The 15731-nt window shown below is 43.5% G+C and overlaps 1 protein-coding gene across 8 annotated transcripts in view; it reads left to right on the plus strand.

The window, feature by feature from the left end:
* LOC133132400 (inositol polyphosphate 5-phosphatase OCRL-like) overlaps nucleotides 1-15731 on the plus strand; it is a 30602-nt gene that overhangs the window by 7227 nt on the left and 7644 nt on the right. For 6 of the 8 annotated variants that reach the window (XM_061247832.1, XM_061247835.1, XM_061247833.1 and 3 more), the window contains 13 exons: nucleotides 6056-6187; nucleotides 6278-6530; nucleotides 7329-7484; nucleotides 7731-7832; nucleotides 8154-8268; nucleotides 8404-8520; nucleotides 9795-9976; nucleotides 11310-11421; nucleotides 11740-11849; nucleotides 12013-12148; nucleotides 12995-13105; nucleotides 13594-13759; nucleotides 14348-14583. In XM_061247832.1, coding sequence (XP_061103816.1) covers nucleotides 6056-6187; nucleotides 6278-6530; nucleotides 7329-7484; nucleotides 7731-7832; nucleotides 8154-8268; nucleotides 8404-8520; nucleotides 9795-9976; nucleotides 11310-11421; nucleotides 11740-11849; nucleotides 12013-12148; nucleotides 12995-13105; nucleotides 13594-13759; nucleotides 14348-14583 — 1928 coding nt within the window. Of the gene's footprint in view, nucleotides 1-1217; nucleotides 1344-6055; nucleotides 6188-6277; nucleotides 6531-7328; nucleotides 7485-7730; nucleotides 7833-8153; nucleotides 8269-8403; nucleotides 8521-9794; nucleotides 9977-11309; nucleotides 11422-11739; nucleotides 11850-12012; nucleotides 12149-12994; nucleotides 13106-13593; nucleotides 13760-14347; nucleotides 14584-15731 lie in introns of those variants that run through there. The other 2 variants (XM_061247839.1, XM_061247836.1) reach the window with 2 other exon arrangements.

A 15731-nucleotide genomic window follows, 5' to 3' on the forward strand; every position in this document is an offset into this window, starting at 1 on the left:
GTTAAACATAAACATCAATTTCCATCGGCGACAGATCTTATACCAGGGCCCCTTTAGAAACCTGTAAAAATGCTTGCTTCTTCATGCTCACTCGCCCTCCATTGGAGGGGCAATCTCCAAAGTGGGCTGGATGCAAGATGGCTCCCACCAACGAGTGCTTTCCAATCAAAATTAAGCAAGTCATTTGCTCGATTTTCCTATGCCTATTTGAGTATTGTTGCTGACCATGTGCATCCCTTAATAGCCACAATGTACCCATCTTCTAATGGCTACTTCCAGCATGATGATGCACTGTGTCAAAAGTCGTCTCAAACTGGTTTCATGGACATGACAATGAGCTCTATGTTCTTCAGTGACCATCCCCGTCACCGGATCTGAATCCAATAGAACACCTTTGGAATGTAGTAGAACAGGAGATTCGCAGCATAAATGTGCGGCTGACAAATCTGCAGAAATTTTCGACATGGAACAGAATCTCAGAAGAATGGTTTCTTGTGGAATCCATGCCCTGAAGAATTGAGGCTGTATTGAGAGCAAAGGGAGGCCCTACCGAGTATTAGTATTGTGCTAATAAACCAACATGCCGCTTTTAGACAGCTGGCCTTATTGTAGCTATAGGTTAAAAACATGGGAAGCTGACATATGTGACATATGAACAGGGACACCACGGAACCTACAAACTCTGCTGTCTCCATGGTTACTGAAACTTCCTTTTTGCTGAAATGCGGAAGAAGTACGAGGGTGTTCCAACTGAGAAAGGTTCCTACCCCTCCCCTCGATCACTCCCCTTGTTCAGGAAGGGCTCCCTCGGATGTAACAAGTGTGTCACTGGAGGGCTCACTCCATTGGAGGGAAGACGTGACTGATTGGTCAAAAACTTCCCGTGAATCAAACCAACCGCCGTTTTTAGATACGCGCTAGCACCAATTTTGCTTAGAATGCAAATTACAGACAGCCTTGCCAAATAAAAGTACAAATATAACTTGACTTGATCACCAATAAGTAGGCTTTTACTTGCAGCAGAATACACAGTATATGATATGGCCAATAACATTAAGGCTGCCACAAGCAGCTTTATATACAAAGAAATGTAGCTGAATAGGTGTGTCTGAGCAGTGACTGGGCAGTGACTGAGCGTTTGTAGAGAAAAGGGAAGTTATTTCCACTACTGGAGAGCTATGGGGGAGAAGCCTGATGTCAAAGATAACTGTGCACACAGGCAGGAAGTGCAAGTTGCCCTGCTGATGATGAGCAGAGTGGTTCAGGTGGCGTGTCGTCTGGAGTTCAGTAGTTGGTGGTTGATCGTGTTGAACGCTGTCTCGGAGGACAGAGAAGAGGGAGTGGTAAGTGCCTCCATCACAGCAATGAGAGCAGTCTCAGTCCAGAAGCCGAACTGATGAGGGTCAAGCTATTTGTTTTGATGGTGGAAGAGACAGAAAAGGCTAAATGCATGCAGGTCTATTGTTCCTTACATCAGAGGGGTGTACTAAGGTAGTTTTCTTAAGGAGTGGGGTAACGAGCCATCTTAGTCGAAAGGAACATAGGTAGGTACAAGGAAATATTGTGTTTGTATTTAAATGGTGCAGAGTTAAACATTTATTCTGTTGTGGGATTTTTATTCTGTTGGGGTTTTCTGATGCTGAGTGACTAGCTGATACTAGGGGGGCAGGTTTTGCCATTCTCTGAGAAGCTCGCAAACTCCAGTGGTTACTGAAGGTATTAGAATTTTGTCAGCCTCTGGTGCTAAAAAGCAAATTTCCCCATTGAAGTCCATTCAAAACTACAAATGTACCCTAGCCAAAATATATTCTTTTGGACCATACTGAACCATGCTGACCGATTTCTTTTCTGAGATATACAGAAGATTTGTGATTCTGCATGTTTTTACGTCCCACTGCACGCACCTGTTCACGGGCACACCCGTGCATGAACGAGTATGAGGTTGTAATTGACTCATGAGAGGGAGAGGGAGAGGGAGAGGGAGAGGGAGCTCTGAACGGATCTCATTATTACATAAATCCACATTCAGTGTCATAGTCTACCATTTTGATATTATCACTGTCAATATAACTAATAATAATGTTACCTGCAAAATCGTTGGCATATGTTGCCCTTAGGCTGCTATTATGCTGATATGATTCCACCATATTATTATTTTTAGCGCATTGTTATTTTGATATTGGTACTAATAGCCTACTGTTATTAAAAATGTTTGTTTGGTTAGCAGAACCAGCATTCCATACAGATATCAGGAAGTATTTTTTCACACAGCGAGTGGTCAATGTGTGGAATAGCTTGCCAGGACATGTTGTGGAGGCAGAAACATTGGGGGTTGTCAAGACCAGGCTTGATACGATGTCAGATACTATTTAGTCTTGAGGCAAACTCAGCAGTAGGTACACTTAGAGGTAGGAAAAGGCGAGCATTGCTGGGCTGAATGGCCTCTTCTCGCCATTACCTTATGTTATTGTTATTATATTTCTGCAAATTTTATAGCACGATTGCTTTTTTTTACTGTTTATAAATGTGCAAAAGTGTGGGATCCTTTTTGGATTATTCTTTGTTACTTTTAAAAAAAGGTGATTACTCAGGCCCAGGCCCAGGTAAGTATACTTCCAGGGCTGAACTGGATGCTCCATGCCTTCTAAAGTATCCAACTGCATTGGCTGTTCTGTCTGGTGTTAACAACCATTGGTTCCTCTAAACAGTTGTCCTAGGATTTCAGAATGAAGAAGGAGAAGGCTACCAAAAACTTTGTTTCAAAACCTATTTTCACTGTCAGAAACGTTGTTAGAAAATATAAGATAAATGGAACAGTTGAAGTCAGAGCAAGGTCTGAATGACAAAGAAAGATTTCAGATAGAATGCCCTTAGACCTGGTGAGAAATGCTCAGAAGAACCCACACAAGAAAGCTGCATAAAAAGAGTCGAAGACACAGGTCTAGTTTTTCACAGATCAACAGTACAACATACTTTAAACAACAAAGACCTACATGGCGTTGCCAGAAAGAACAACCTCAACACAAAATTAAGTATGCAGAAGAAAACATAGCCTGAAGCATTTTGGAAGAATGTGCTTTTGGAAAATTAAAATGTGCTTTTGGAAAATTAAAAATTAACTTTTTGACCACCACCACAGAAGGATATGTTTGGAGAAAAAAGGGTGAAGCCTTTGTAGAAAATAACACCTTGTGAACTGTTGAGCATGGAGGTGGATCCATTATGCTTTGGGGTTGTGTGGCAGCTGGGAGCACAGTAAATATTGTGGGAGTGGAAGAAAGAATGGATTCCACAAAATATCAAGAAATTCTAGATGCTAATGTTCGAAGGTCAGTCCAGACATTGATGTTGAAGAGAGGTTGGGCATTCCAGCAAGACAGTGATCTGAAGCATACCTCAATCAATCAAGAAGTACCTCCAGGAAAGACTGATTTTGGAATGGCCTCCATATTCCCCAGAATTGAATATTATTGAAAACCTGTGGCAAGATTTCAAACATGCCGTACATGCAAGGCGACCGAAAAATATTTCCGAGTTGGAGGTGTTCTGCCAGGAAGAATGAAAGAATTCCAAAAGTTATAATTGAAAGTCTCAGCTTAGCTGGCAACATGACACACACACTAGTTGCTCGAGGAGGAGTTACAAAATACTTTCTAACAGGGTTCCCAAACATTTGCTCAGGGCCAATTTTATTTTGGAACTGTAAAAATGAAATAAAAAATAATCTTGCTTTAAAATGAGAAGAAATGTCATGTTTAACGTTTTTCCGGATCACTTCTGTTCACTTAGATATTAATTGTAAAAGGCTCTTTGACCAGGGGTGCCCAAATGTTTACACACCACTGTATAATCATTTGCAAACTAGCACAATGTAAATATGGGACTTTTATTCTTCATGGCATGCATAGCTATAGTGGTATTTGAACAGCACTGCATTAATGGGTTAACCTTGTGGGGCTATAATGAAAAAGAGATGGCCTTAGGACAGGACAGGAGGAGAATTTCAGCAGTTTGTTTGGAGAATGAAAAAAAGAAGGAAAAAAAAGCAGCCAATCCGGTTATTGCAGCAGTAGAGTGACGGTTAATGAAGAGCTGACATCTGTAGTCATGAGGTCAGTGTGTAGAAATGTTGTAACAGGGCGGTGAGACACAGATCTCAGCCACCGCCTGGTCCTTGGCTCTTCCTTTATTCCATGCACATTCTCTCTAGCCTTTATCGCAAACATAATTGTAGTACAGATAAGAATGCCAGTGTGTTCAAACAAGTAATTACAACTCGCTTGGGTCTCTTATCTTCATTTAGAAAAAGGATGTACTCCTTTTGACAACAGCCCTTTATGAGGTCACATTTAGATATTTGCAAAAGATATAGGTTAGATATTTGCAATACCATATTTAGCAGAGTCACATGATGCATACTTCTGCAAATGAACACTGACTAGTAATATGGGATTGGGTTTATCACATATTTGATCAGGTTTAACTCACTCTTGGAATTGGAACACAATGCCCCTGGAATGCCAAGCCAATATGACTACGCAACATTCTAAATGCTGACTGCAGACTTAAAATAAAACATATTTCTAAAAATGTTTATGGTTTCTAACTTTAGAAGAGAGTACCTGGCTTTTTGGAAGATTACACCTGCAACAGGACACACTGAAAATTACCTGAAATAATGTTATGGGCTAGCAAATTCAAGGTAGAGATTGTTGACTGGCTACACCTTGAAACTAAAAACCAAATATTAAATATCAAATATTAGTTTAGCCATGTATTTTCAGGGACAGGGGTATAAATTATCGTAAAGCAATAAATCCCCCAGATAAAATAGATACTTTTCCAAAAATAAAAACATTACAGTGATACTGTATACTGTAAATAGATGACACGACTAAATAAGCAATCGCTTAACACTAACAACAAATACATTTAAATCATAAGCTGCATAGGAGTCATGATTCAGACCATATTATATACTATTAGGAGGAAGCATTTCAACACTGCATGTGTATATGAAATAACAAGCCCAGGTGCGATTGACATAAATACATCAACAAATGTTCTTCTTAGACTTCTATTCTGTTGTTTGCTTCCTTGTGGAGTACACGTTACAGTTTTCTCTTTCATGGAATTCCAATGAAGAAGGGTCTGCCCAAGGGATGTTTATGGTACGATGGACCTCAGACAACATCTCAGTAAAACGTTCGTTAGTTTGTGGACCTCAGATGACTTCTCCGTGAAACGTCCATCAATTCATGGAAATCGTCCATAAGTTCATGGAAAATGTCTTTCAGCTTAAGAAAGCGTTCTTCATCTATGAAAAATGTCCGTCAGTCTACGAAAAAGTCTCTGGTTTATGGAGAACGTCCCTTGATCTATGGAAAAGTATCTCTTGTCTATGGAAAACTTCCTTCGATGTACTGTGTTAGTTGTAGCATGCTAAATGTTGAAAATAATGAAAATCACTGAATTTAACCAGCTGGTGACTACAACTGTAGCCACTTTTTTCATAGACTGAGAGACTTTTTCCATAGATTGAGGGCCGTTTTCCATATGCCTACTTACATTTTCCATAGATGAAAGACATTGAAAAACTTTTACTCTTTTACTCTCAGCCCCGCTGTATAAGGGACTTCTGTTTGTTCCTGTGCAGTCGAGTGTGTGTAGCCCTTGTAGTGATTGATCTGTAGTCAAATGTTATCAATATAGCATAATTCATTTCAAAGCGGCAGTTCCTATTGTACCTTTCAACTAAGTAGTTGCAACATAACGTTTAGGGTGGACTTTACTCCCTAACTTGCAATCAAACTTAAGGTATACTGGGGCAACAGGCTGCAGAGTGCACAATTCTGGTTCTGGTGGGCCGGTCCATATGCTGAGTTTTGTTCCAACCAATTACCTTCGTTCTGCTGTCTGCGGCTGTAACCGATACCTACACGAACGTCAGACCAGGATATCACTGAGCTAATTAAATAATTAATGCTTTAGACCATGTATTCTTGAAAAGTTGCCTGTTCCTGCTCACTGAGAGATGATGTTTCTTTTATTGCAGTTTCACCCAAGGAGATGGACCCCACCGACCCACAGCCTGCTGCACCCCCGAGAGGCATCAGCATGCTTGCCAGTGGCGTACCCCCCGGCAACTCTGCCTCCTCAAATCCTAACCCTGGCCCCATAACCATAGGTATGGAAAAGGCCCAAGGTCGCTAATATGACTCCTTTAATATGCCTGTGTAGCATGCTGTCCGTGTGAACTGTAACTGACTCTCACCAGATGCAGATGGCCCAGGTCTGACTCTGGCAGACCTTGGCATCGAGGACCATTTCAACCACTCCCTGGAGGTGGAGGAGAAGAAAAACCAGCAGAACCGGATCAGCGCCCCTCGGGAACCTCCACCAGTGCCTCCTCTTCCACCCCGCAAGAGCTCTTGCAACCCTTCCAGCACCCTTGGGGCGGGACTGGCTTCAAAAGAGCAGGCCCCACCCACACAGAACGAAGACAACTCTCTCATTACTCCGAGCAGAGAGTAGGTTTTCCCCCTGGCAGCAGACCAAATGTAATCACTAGTTCATGCTGATTATAACAAAGTCCAGGTGTATGTAATTTATGAATCTCATTTCATATGTATTGAAATTATACACTCACTGAGCACTTTATTAGGGATACATGTGCACCGGTTTGTTAATGCAAATATTTTATCAGCTGATCATGTGGCAGCAACCAAACGCATCCAAGCATGCAGTCGTGGTCAAGAGGTTCAGCTGTTTTTCAGGCCAAATGTCAGAATGTGGAAGAAATATGATGACCATGGAATAATTGTTGGTTCCAGACAGGGTGGTTTGAGTATCTCAGAAACTGCCGATCTCCTGGGATTGTCACGCACAACAGTCTCTTCAGTTTGCAGAGAATGGTGCGAAAAACAAAAAACTGAGCTGCAGTTCTGCGAGCAGAAATGTTGTTATTGAGAGGTCAGAGGAGAAGGGTCAAAACTGACAGGAAGGTGACGGTACCACAAATAACCACACATTCCAGCAGTGGTAGGCAGAAGAGCATCTCTGAACACACAACTTGTCAAACCTCCAAGTGGATAGGCTACAGCAGCAGAAAAAATAGATCTAATAAAGACCTAAAAGTGCTCACTGAATGTATATTTGGATGCAGTTTACAGCCTGTTGTGTGCTTCTGTCTTGGCCTCAAGTGTCCCCACTGCACTGAGATTTCCATTAGATACACAACCCTTCAAAGAGTAAGTTAAACCCTGCTTTTGGAATGTCACTGGAGAAGGTGCCAGTTAAACATGAGCCATTTTGTTGCCCTGCTGCAGGGTCCCGATGGAAAAGCTGTTTAGCTGGAACGAAAGCCCCTCCGTTAACACCATGAGACAGGCCATGTTCTCCAACCAGGCATCGCAGAGAGAGGGTCTCATCAGACACTGTCTTCACAAGAAGGAGAAGGAGTATGTGTACATCCAGCACTTCCGGTGAGTTCCGCTGGGATGTTGACCAAACCACCACAGCTCAGGGATAATGGGTTTGCTTTATCATAGCAGATTGTATTCAGTTAATTGTTTTAAAGTTCTCTAATAGCTGGGATAAAGAATGTGCCGCTTTGTGATCTGTATGATCTCTACAAGGCGGCAACAACAGATACACTGTTTCACTGCACCGTTGAAATGAATGCTGTTTGCTTGTGTCACTTGGCGGCTGTGGGTAACTGTGTTTTGTAGGTTCTTCATTGGGACGTGGAATGTGAATGGACAGTCTCCGGACAGCAGCCTGCAGCCCTGGCTTAACTGCGATTCAGAGCCGCCAGACTTCTATGCCGTGGGGTGGGTGCCAGGACCAGGGGCCAAAGCAAGGTCCCCTGAAACTGATTGTGTTTGTGAGAAAACGGGCTGTGTGGATACTTCCAGGCAATGAGCACTGGTGTTTCCTCATTTCTGCTCACAGCTTGTATTAGTCTGGGGCTGGCCCCTGAAAACACTTTCTGGATGTGCTTGTTTGCATATGTGACTAATATTTATCATAGTTTCGGTGGGATCTGTGAAGCATATAGTGTGGCTGCGTTTGCTGGGCCGTGAAGAGGCGCTGTGAATTAACTTCTGTTTCTGCGTGATGTTTCTGGTCCTGTGGGCTCTGTGGGGCTGCAGGTTTCAGGAGCTGGACCTGAGCACAGAGGCCTTCTTCTACCTGGACTCCGCAAAGGAGCAGCTTTGGGTGGAGGCCGTGGAGCGGAGCTTGCATCCAAAAGCCAAGTACAGACAAGTGAGTGAGGAACGTGCGTGAGGAACACAGACTGAATGCGTGTTTCTAGACACGCATGTGCATGTGTGTGCGTTTCCACGTGTTCAGAAGGAAAAAGCACTAAATATTCATCAACCAAAATCTGGTTCTCTGCAGATCCGCATTATCCGGCTGGTGGGCATGATGCTTGTGGTGTTCGCCAGGAAAGAGCACAAGAGCCACATCCAAGATGTGTCAGCGGAGACCGTTGGCACAGGCATCATGGGAAAAATGGTAAGCAGTAGGTTTTTCTAAGACAACTGGTCTTGTTGCCACAACTGGTCTCCTCTGTCACCTAGAGTTTAATCCAACAAATACAGTGATGTCTGTAAGTATTTGGACAGTGGTCCAATTTCTGTTCTTTTGGCTCTGTACTCCAGCACATTGGGTTTGAAATGAAACTATGAATATGAGGGTAAAATATTTGAGGATATTTACATCCATATCCGGTGATCTGTGTAGGATTTACTTCCCTTTTGTTAGGGAAAAATCTATTTTTAATTTCACAGGTGAGCATCGTCTGATGAAACAGATCCCAGTAAAAACAACAATAGCTATACTTGAGTTTAACTTTCGTATTTATACGAAAGTGAGAAAGCTTTCTGATTTGAATCAGACATAGTAAGACTCTTATGCTCACTTTTCCAGAAGGGGGTGCTTTACCAAAACAAAAAGACTTGAAGCTGGCCGTGAACATTTATCAGTATTTTGTCTTGTGAATACCCCTTGTTGACCTTGCTGTAAGACCAGAATATGCAAGCTGAAAAGCAGAGACATTAAGGTCAAAGGCTGTCTGTCTGCTGGGAGGGAGACAGAGAAACACACCGAGTAAGCACTTAATTCAGAAAGTGGTCTAATGGTAATGGGGATTAACACTAAAAGGTTGTTTGTAATCATGTGATTGTCTTTGTTAACACACATTGTCAATTAAGAATCAATTAAGGAAATTACCCTTACACTTTTTATATTGCATAAAATTGTCTTTGTTTCTTGGATAAATAGATTTCAACATACCACCATCAGTTCATGAATTTCTTTAAAAAAGAATAATAATAATAATAATAATTAGAGGGCCATTTCCTAATGGCCTATGAATATTACACCTTAGCTTATTGTCCCCCATCTATATACACTCACCAAGCACTTTATTAGGAACATTTTTACTTTATTACACCTACTTATTCATGCGATTATCTAATCAGCCAATTCTGTGACTGCAGTGCAATGCATACAGTCATGTATATACGGGTCAGGAGCTTCAGTTAATATTCACATCAACCATCAGAATGACCGTGGAATGATTGTTGGTGGCAGACAGGGTGGTTCTCCGAAACTGCTGATCTCCTGACATTTTCACGCACACGAGTCTCTAGAGTTTGCCTGTTTTATGGGCAGTGCAGGACAGCCCCCAGAGAAAGAACATTTTCATCACCGCTCCCATTAAAGAGATTGAGAGCGGAGTTTGCAACTCGGCAAATGTTTTACATCTCGCCTCTTTGCATTTCCAGGGAAACAAGGGTGGTGTGGCCGTGCGGTTCGTGTTCCACAACACCAGCTTCTGCCTGGTGAACACTCACCTGGCGGCGCACGTGGAGGAGTTTGAGCGCCGTAACCAGGACTACAAGGACATCTGCGCCCGCATGCGCTTCACCGCAGAGGACCAGCCGCCGCTCAGTATCGTCAAACACGAGTGAGTCTCCCCGTTGCCCGCTTTCCAACTGCGGCCGGCCTTATTTTTTCAGTTATAGCTCTAGTAAGTAAGTCAACCTGTCTTGGCTCATTATTTTCCCAAATCCCAGTTGTCCAATATCTAGTGTTTGTCCAATGTCTAGTGTTTGGATTTTGGCCTTAGAGAGGGAAACGGTGTAATTAGATTGTGCAAATCTTCATGGTCCAGACCAGGGGTCACCAACACGGTGCCCGCGGGCACCAGGTCGCCCCCAAGGACCACATGAGTCGCCCGCAGGCCTGTTCTAAATATAGCACAACTCACTAGTGAGCTGCATCTAAAATTTAATTTTATTCTGTTGCTATTTTTTTTAATCACACTTGCATTTACCGTATATAGATTTAAAAATGACAATATCTTAAAAATATGTTTATTATACATGAAGTTTAGATAAGTTTAGGTGAACTCTGACCTACTCTAGTTCAAAGGTCAGTATTGTGCGCGTGACAAAACAAACTGGTAGCCCTTAGTATGACTCAGTACCCATGAAGTAGCTCTCAGTTTCAAAAAGGTTGGTGACCCCTGGTCCAGACAATATTAATTGTTTCTAAGAATGTTGCCTGTTCTCCCCTCCACAAATGTCTGAAATTGTCTTTGGGGCAATTAAAAATCATGCTGATACCCTAACATCTGTGGGCCCCACCTCCTGCAGAGTTTATATATTGAGACACAACCGAACACGAGGCTATATATGGATGTCAGGCCCCAGCCACAGATGACTATTAGGGCCATTATTTCCTGTTTCTCTTTTTAAGTTTGCATGCCAATCCATGCCATTCAATTGGAATAATCAACTGAAAATTCTAATGTCTATGTAGAATTAAGTTGCCAGTTTAAATGAATGTACATACACATACACACACACACACAAACAAACAAACACACACTGCTTTACCCAGTCAGGGCAACTTCAAGCCCCCTGCTGGATAAGGTATTTAAGGCTGCAGGAAAATATGTTGTGTTGCAGTTTGATTACCTCATAACTTTTTTCCTGTTGCGCTAAAAGTGGAGAAGGTTTGGCAATGTCTAGCTTATTTCTCTCTCTCTCTCTCTCTCTCTCTCTCTCTCTCTCTCTCTCTCTCTCTCTCTCTCTCTCTCTCTCTCTCTCTCTCTCTCTCTCTCTCTCATTTCAAATGAACATCATGTTTAATGTCTTCTGTTTAGTAAATTATAGTATAAATTTAGTAAAAAGAATATATGATTTCATTTAATTATTCTATTTGACAGCTTCTTATTAAATATTTATTTTAAATGTTAAGGTTCGATATAGTTGTATTGTTACATTTGTTTTCAGTGTAGTAATCTGGATGGGTGACCTGAACTACCGGCTGTGTATCTATGACGCTTCCGATGTCAAAAACCTCATATCCAAAAAGGAGCTGAAGAAGTTGCAGGAATGTGACCAGGTGAGAATTGTGTAATGTCTGATGTCATGGTCACTGGCTTTCTTTTCCTGGTAGTATGTTAGTTCTGTTTACTGTGCATGTGGGAAAAGCCTATTTATGTCTGTTTACTGCACATGTAGACCGCAGCCTATTTATTCAGATGACGTTTATTTTCCTTACGAGTGCAGTCACCAATTTTATGGCTGAGCACATATGCTGGGTAAGAACACTGTGAATGTTCATAATTGCTGAATATCAAAATCTCTCTTTCATGTGCTTTAGATTCTGTTTCTCTCAGTAGTGTGCGTTCGTTCATTTCTTCTCTTGTATTTCATTTAGCTCAACATCCAGAGGCAGACACGGAGAGCATTCACTGATTTTGTGGAGGGAGACATCACCTTTGTACCCACCTATAAGTATGATGCCAAAACCAACCGATGGGATTCCAGGTAATGTCCTGATGCTTTGTCTTAATTGCAGTTTTTAATCTCAATCTATAAAATAATATTAATGTAATGCACATATAATGTAATTGGCCTGTGATATAGGTCCTGTTCTCAGTAAGCAGTGCGCTGTGCATTTGGAGTGGGCCCAGCAGTGTGTGTGTTTCAGTGGGAAGTGCCGAGTCCCAGCCTGGTGTGACCGGATCCTGTGGAGAGGCAGCAGTGTGACGCAGCTGGAGTACCGCAGCCATATGGAGCTACAGACCAGTGACCACAAGCCTGTCAGCTCCCTCTTCAGTATCGGGGTGAGACATTGAGCTAAGACACGCGTAGTGAGATACTGTTCCCTCTCGTCATAGCAATAAGACTCACGTAGTGAGATACTGTTCCCTTTCGTCATAGCAATAAGACACACGTAGTGAGGTGCTGTTCCCTTTCGTCATAGCAACAAGACATGCCCACACTGAGCTATGACCCACATAGTGAGATACTGTTACCTTTCGTCATAACAATAAGACACGCCTAGTGAGATTCTGTTCCCTTCCGTCATAGCAAGAAGACACGCCCAAACTGAGCTACAGTAAGAGGCCTACATTGAGGCCTTCAGCACAGAGCAGGTTTGCCACTGATGTCTTCAAACAGATGTAAATTAACAAAATACCTTCATCCCTCACAAAAAGAATTGAATGCTTACAGTGCAGTCAGTATTTGGACAGTGGTACAGTTTCTGCTCTTTTGGCTCTGTGGTCTAGAATATGAGGTGAAAGTGCAGACTGTCGCCTTTTAATATGAGGCTAAACCGCCATGGATGTGAATGCTATCATATTAAAGGTGAGTGTCTGCACATTGACCTCATTTTCACGGTTTCATTTCAAAGCTAATGTGCTGGTGTACAGAACCAAAAGAACAGAAGTTGTACCACAGTCAAATACTTCCGGACTGCACTGTAACTGTGTGTTTGTGTAAAACCAGTTCTTTAGGTATGAACAGCAGAAAGGAATCCAAACGTTTAGTGTGTGCAGAGTATTTGGAAAGCTCTCGCGGTCGATGAGCGGTCGTGCCTGAACCCTGGGGTCCGTGTGAACGTGACTAGTGTTGGGAGAGAGTCTGGAATGCAGAGAGGGTGATGGGCACGTCTCTTTTGGTGGCAGGTGAAAGTGGTGAACGAGCAGCAGCAGAAGAAGGTGTTCGAGGAGATTGTGCGCATGATGGACCGGATGGAGAACGAGTTCCTCCCGTCCCTGTCGCTGTCTCGGAGAGAGGTGAGCGGAGAGGTGCAGCGGCACAGCACTCGGTTACTCGCTGATATTGAGCGTGCCCAGCTCCCTTCTCTGACCTTCTGACAAGAGATTCCTTTTACATTCACTGAACATTTTAAATTGGTGGTCCTCCACAGTTCTGCCTTCTCTTATGGAAATGGAACAAACTTCATATTCAGATTCATTTAAGATATCACGACACATCACATGTCACATCCTAATGGGCACATTTCTACATAGAGACATATATTTTATAATTATGAATTGGTGTGAATTGATATACACTTATGTTTTCCGAAAAGTACACATATTTACATCACATTGCAGTGTACCCAATTTCAATAAGGGTGGAAACATTGATGCCTTCGGCGGTCCATTGCTGGCTTCTCTCGCTCTCTGATGCGTAGCAGCTGCTGATTGGAACGTTGATGGGTTTGAATTCGTTTGGGAGGGCTGTTTTTGATGCGTTTTCTGCTGCCTCATTCCCGCAGTTCACCTTCGAGAACGTGAAGTTCAGGCAGCTGCAGCGGGAGCGATTCCTCATCACCAACGACGGCCAGGTTCACTGCCACTTCGCCTTCATCCCCAAGTTCAACGACACGCAGTACTGCAAGCCCTGGCTGAGTGCCGAGCCCTGCGACGGCTTCCTGGAGCCCAGTGAGTCTCCAGTTCCCGCGTTTCCCACCTATGGCTAATGCTGCGTGCACGTGGATCACGGCTGACAGCCAACTGACTTTCCTCCCCACATAGAGGGGAGGAAATGCAAAGCTCTACCAAATGCACTTCTCCTTTTCCTATTCATGTTTGAAACTATGTGTATGATAGGACAATTAATGAGCAGCATCTCCATACCCACAGGTATTTCAAACTGCCTTGCCGTCCTGCCCTTTTTGTCCTGTACCGTTCTAAAAGTGCAGTTCTGCCGTGTACCGTGACCCATGTGAGATGGAGAAACTCACTGAAAGAGGAAGCCTTCTACCTCGAGTAGAATGAAAAAGTCTGCAAGGTTTATTTGTGAATTTATTAACACTATTAACATTATTGATCTTAATAAATTCACATACATACGGAGCATATACAATGTGCAGACTTTATTTTTAATTTTTTTTGCTCTTCTCTCTACTCTAGTCTGTTCTTCAGTCCGGCATCTGACTGAGATTGTGGATGTGCGAGTATTGTGTTTCATTGACACCTTCTCCCTCCCCACACCTTTGCCTGACTGACCCCCCCCTCCTCCCCGTGTAGACGAGACCCTGGAGATCAGCTTGGAGGTGTACGTCACCAAGGACTCGGTGACCCTGCTCAACTCGGGCGAGGACTCCATCGAGGACATCCTGGTGCTGCACCTGGACCGGGGCAAGGACTACTTCATCACCATCTCCGGCAACTACCTGCCCAGCTGCTTCGGCACGTCCCTGGAGACACTGTGCCGCATGAGGAAGCCCATCCGCGAGATCCCCATCACCAAACTCATCGACCTGGTAGGGTGCCCCCCACCCCCCGTGCGTGACTGCCTCCCTGTGGAGGTCTACAGCCGGCCCTTTAGAGCTGGGCCATCTCAGACGGTGGCCATTGGTCCAACCATGGCCTGCAGTAGACACAAGTTTTGACCTTTGTATTGAGAAGGCACAAAAATAAGTACTATTCAAGTTCCTCAGAATCAGTGGCAGCGTTGGTCTGCAACTGCACATCGTCAGCAGTCCTCCTGCTAGTAATTAAAGCTACATATGTGACGAAGGCATCTCCTTCATTTACACACATGCCCAAATACACCTTATTCATACATTGTTTTATTAATAGTGCATGGAAATGTTTGGCCCATATGTCCAGTTTTAAAAACATTGGCCTTGCTTTGAGGAGAAGCATACAGGTTCCACGGAGGATGCATTTGTCATAGTTTTATTATTTGAGTCATGTTCACATCTTCACATTGGATTGAACACTCTGCACTGGACACTGGATGATATCCACAGCTCAGGCTCTGTGTTGGTGCTGCCCCACGGCCAGGGCCAGTCTCTCTGGCTGTGTCTGTGTTTGGAGTGATATTCTGGGGGTATTTTTAGAAAGCTGGAGTATATTCCATCAGAAACGTGCCAGAGTGGGGTAGGGCTGTGAGGTCAGTGAAGCACACGACAGATTTACAGCTTTCCTGAGGAGCGTGAGGGAGGGTAGGAGGGGTGGGGGAATGGACACAACGGGAACGGACGGAACGGAGTCTGCGGTGGCCATCGGCTCTTACTCTCACTCCTCCTCTGCTTGTTTCTTCATGTCTGCGGTTAAGGCCTTTCCTGTGCACTTCTGTTTCCTTTGCAAAGCACAGGGGTTTTTTAAGGTTTTTTGCAGCTGAGCTGAAAAACCCTTCCAGTTCGCTGGCAGCACTTTTCCTCCGAAGCTTAAAATTCACGAGCATCGTTTCAGCATGCCGCGTCAACCCAAAAAAACGATTCCCTCGATAAAAAAATTTGGGATTGCTCCCTGTTTTTGCAAAACTTTTACCAATGGTATGTTTGCGCTTCACACTCGATGTATTCTGCTTAAGGAACAATCTTCAGTGACTGGTTCTCTCCTCCCTTTTTCTCTTTGTTTCCCCACTGCTTTCCTTCCTTCTGCTCGCTGTCGATCGTTGTTC

Source organism: Conger conger, chromosome 7 (assembly GCF_963514075.1).
Source record: "Conger conger chromosome 7, fConCon1.1, whole genome shotgun sequence".
NCBI classification, from domain to species: Eukaryota; Metazoa; Chordata; class Actinopteri; order Anguilliformes; family Congridae; genus Conger; species Conger conger.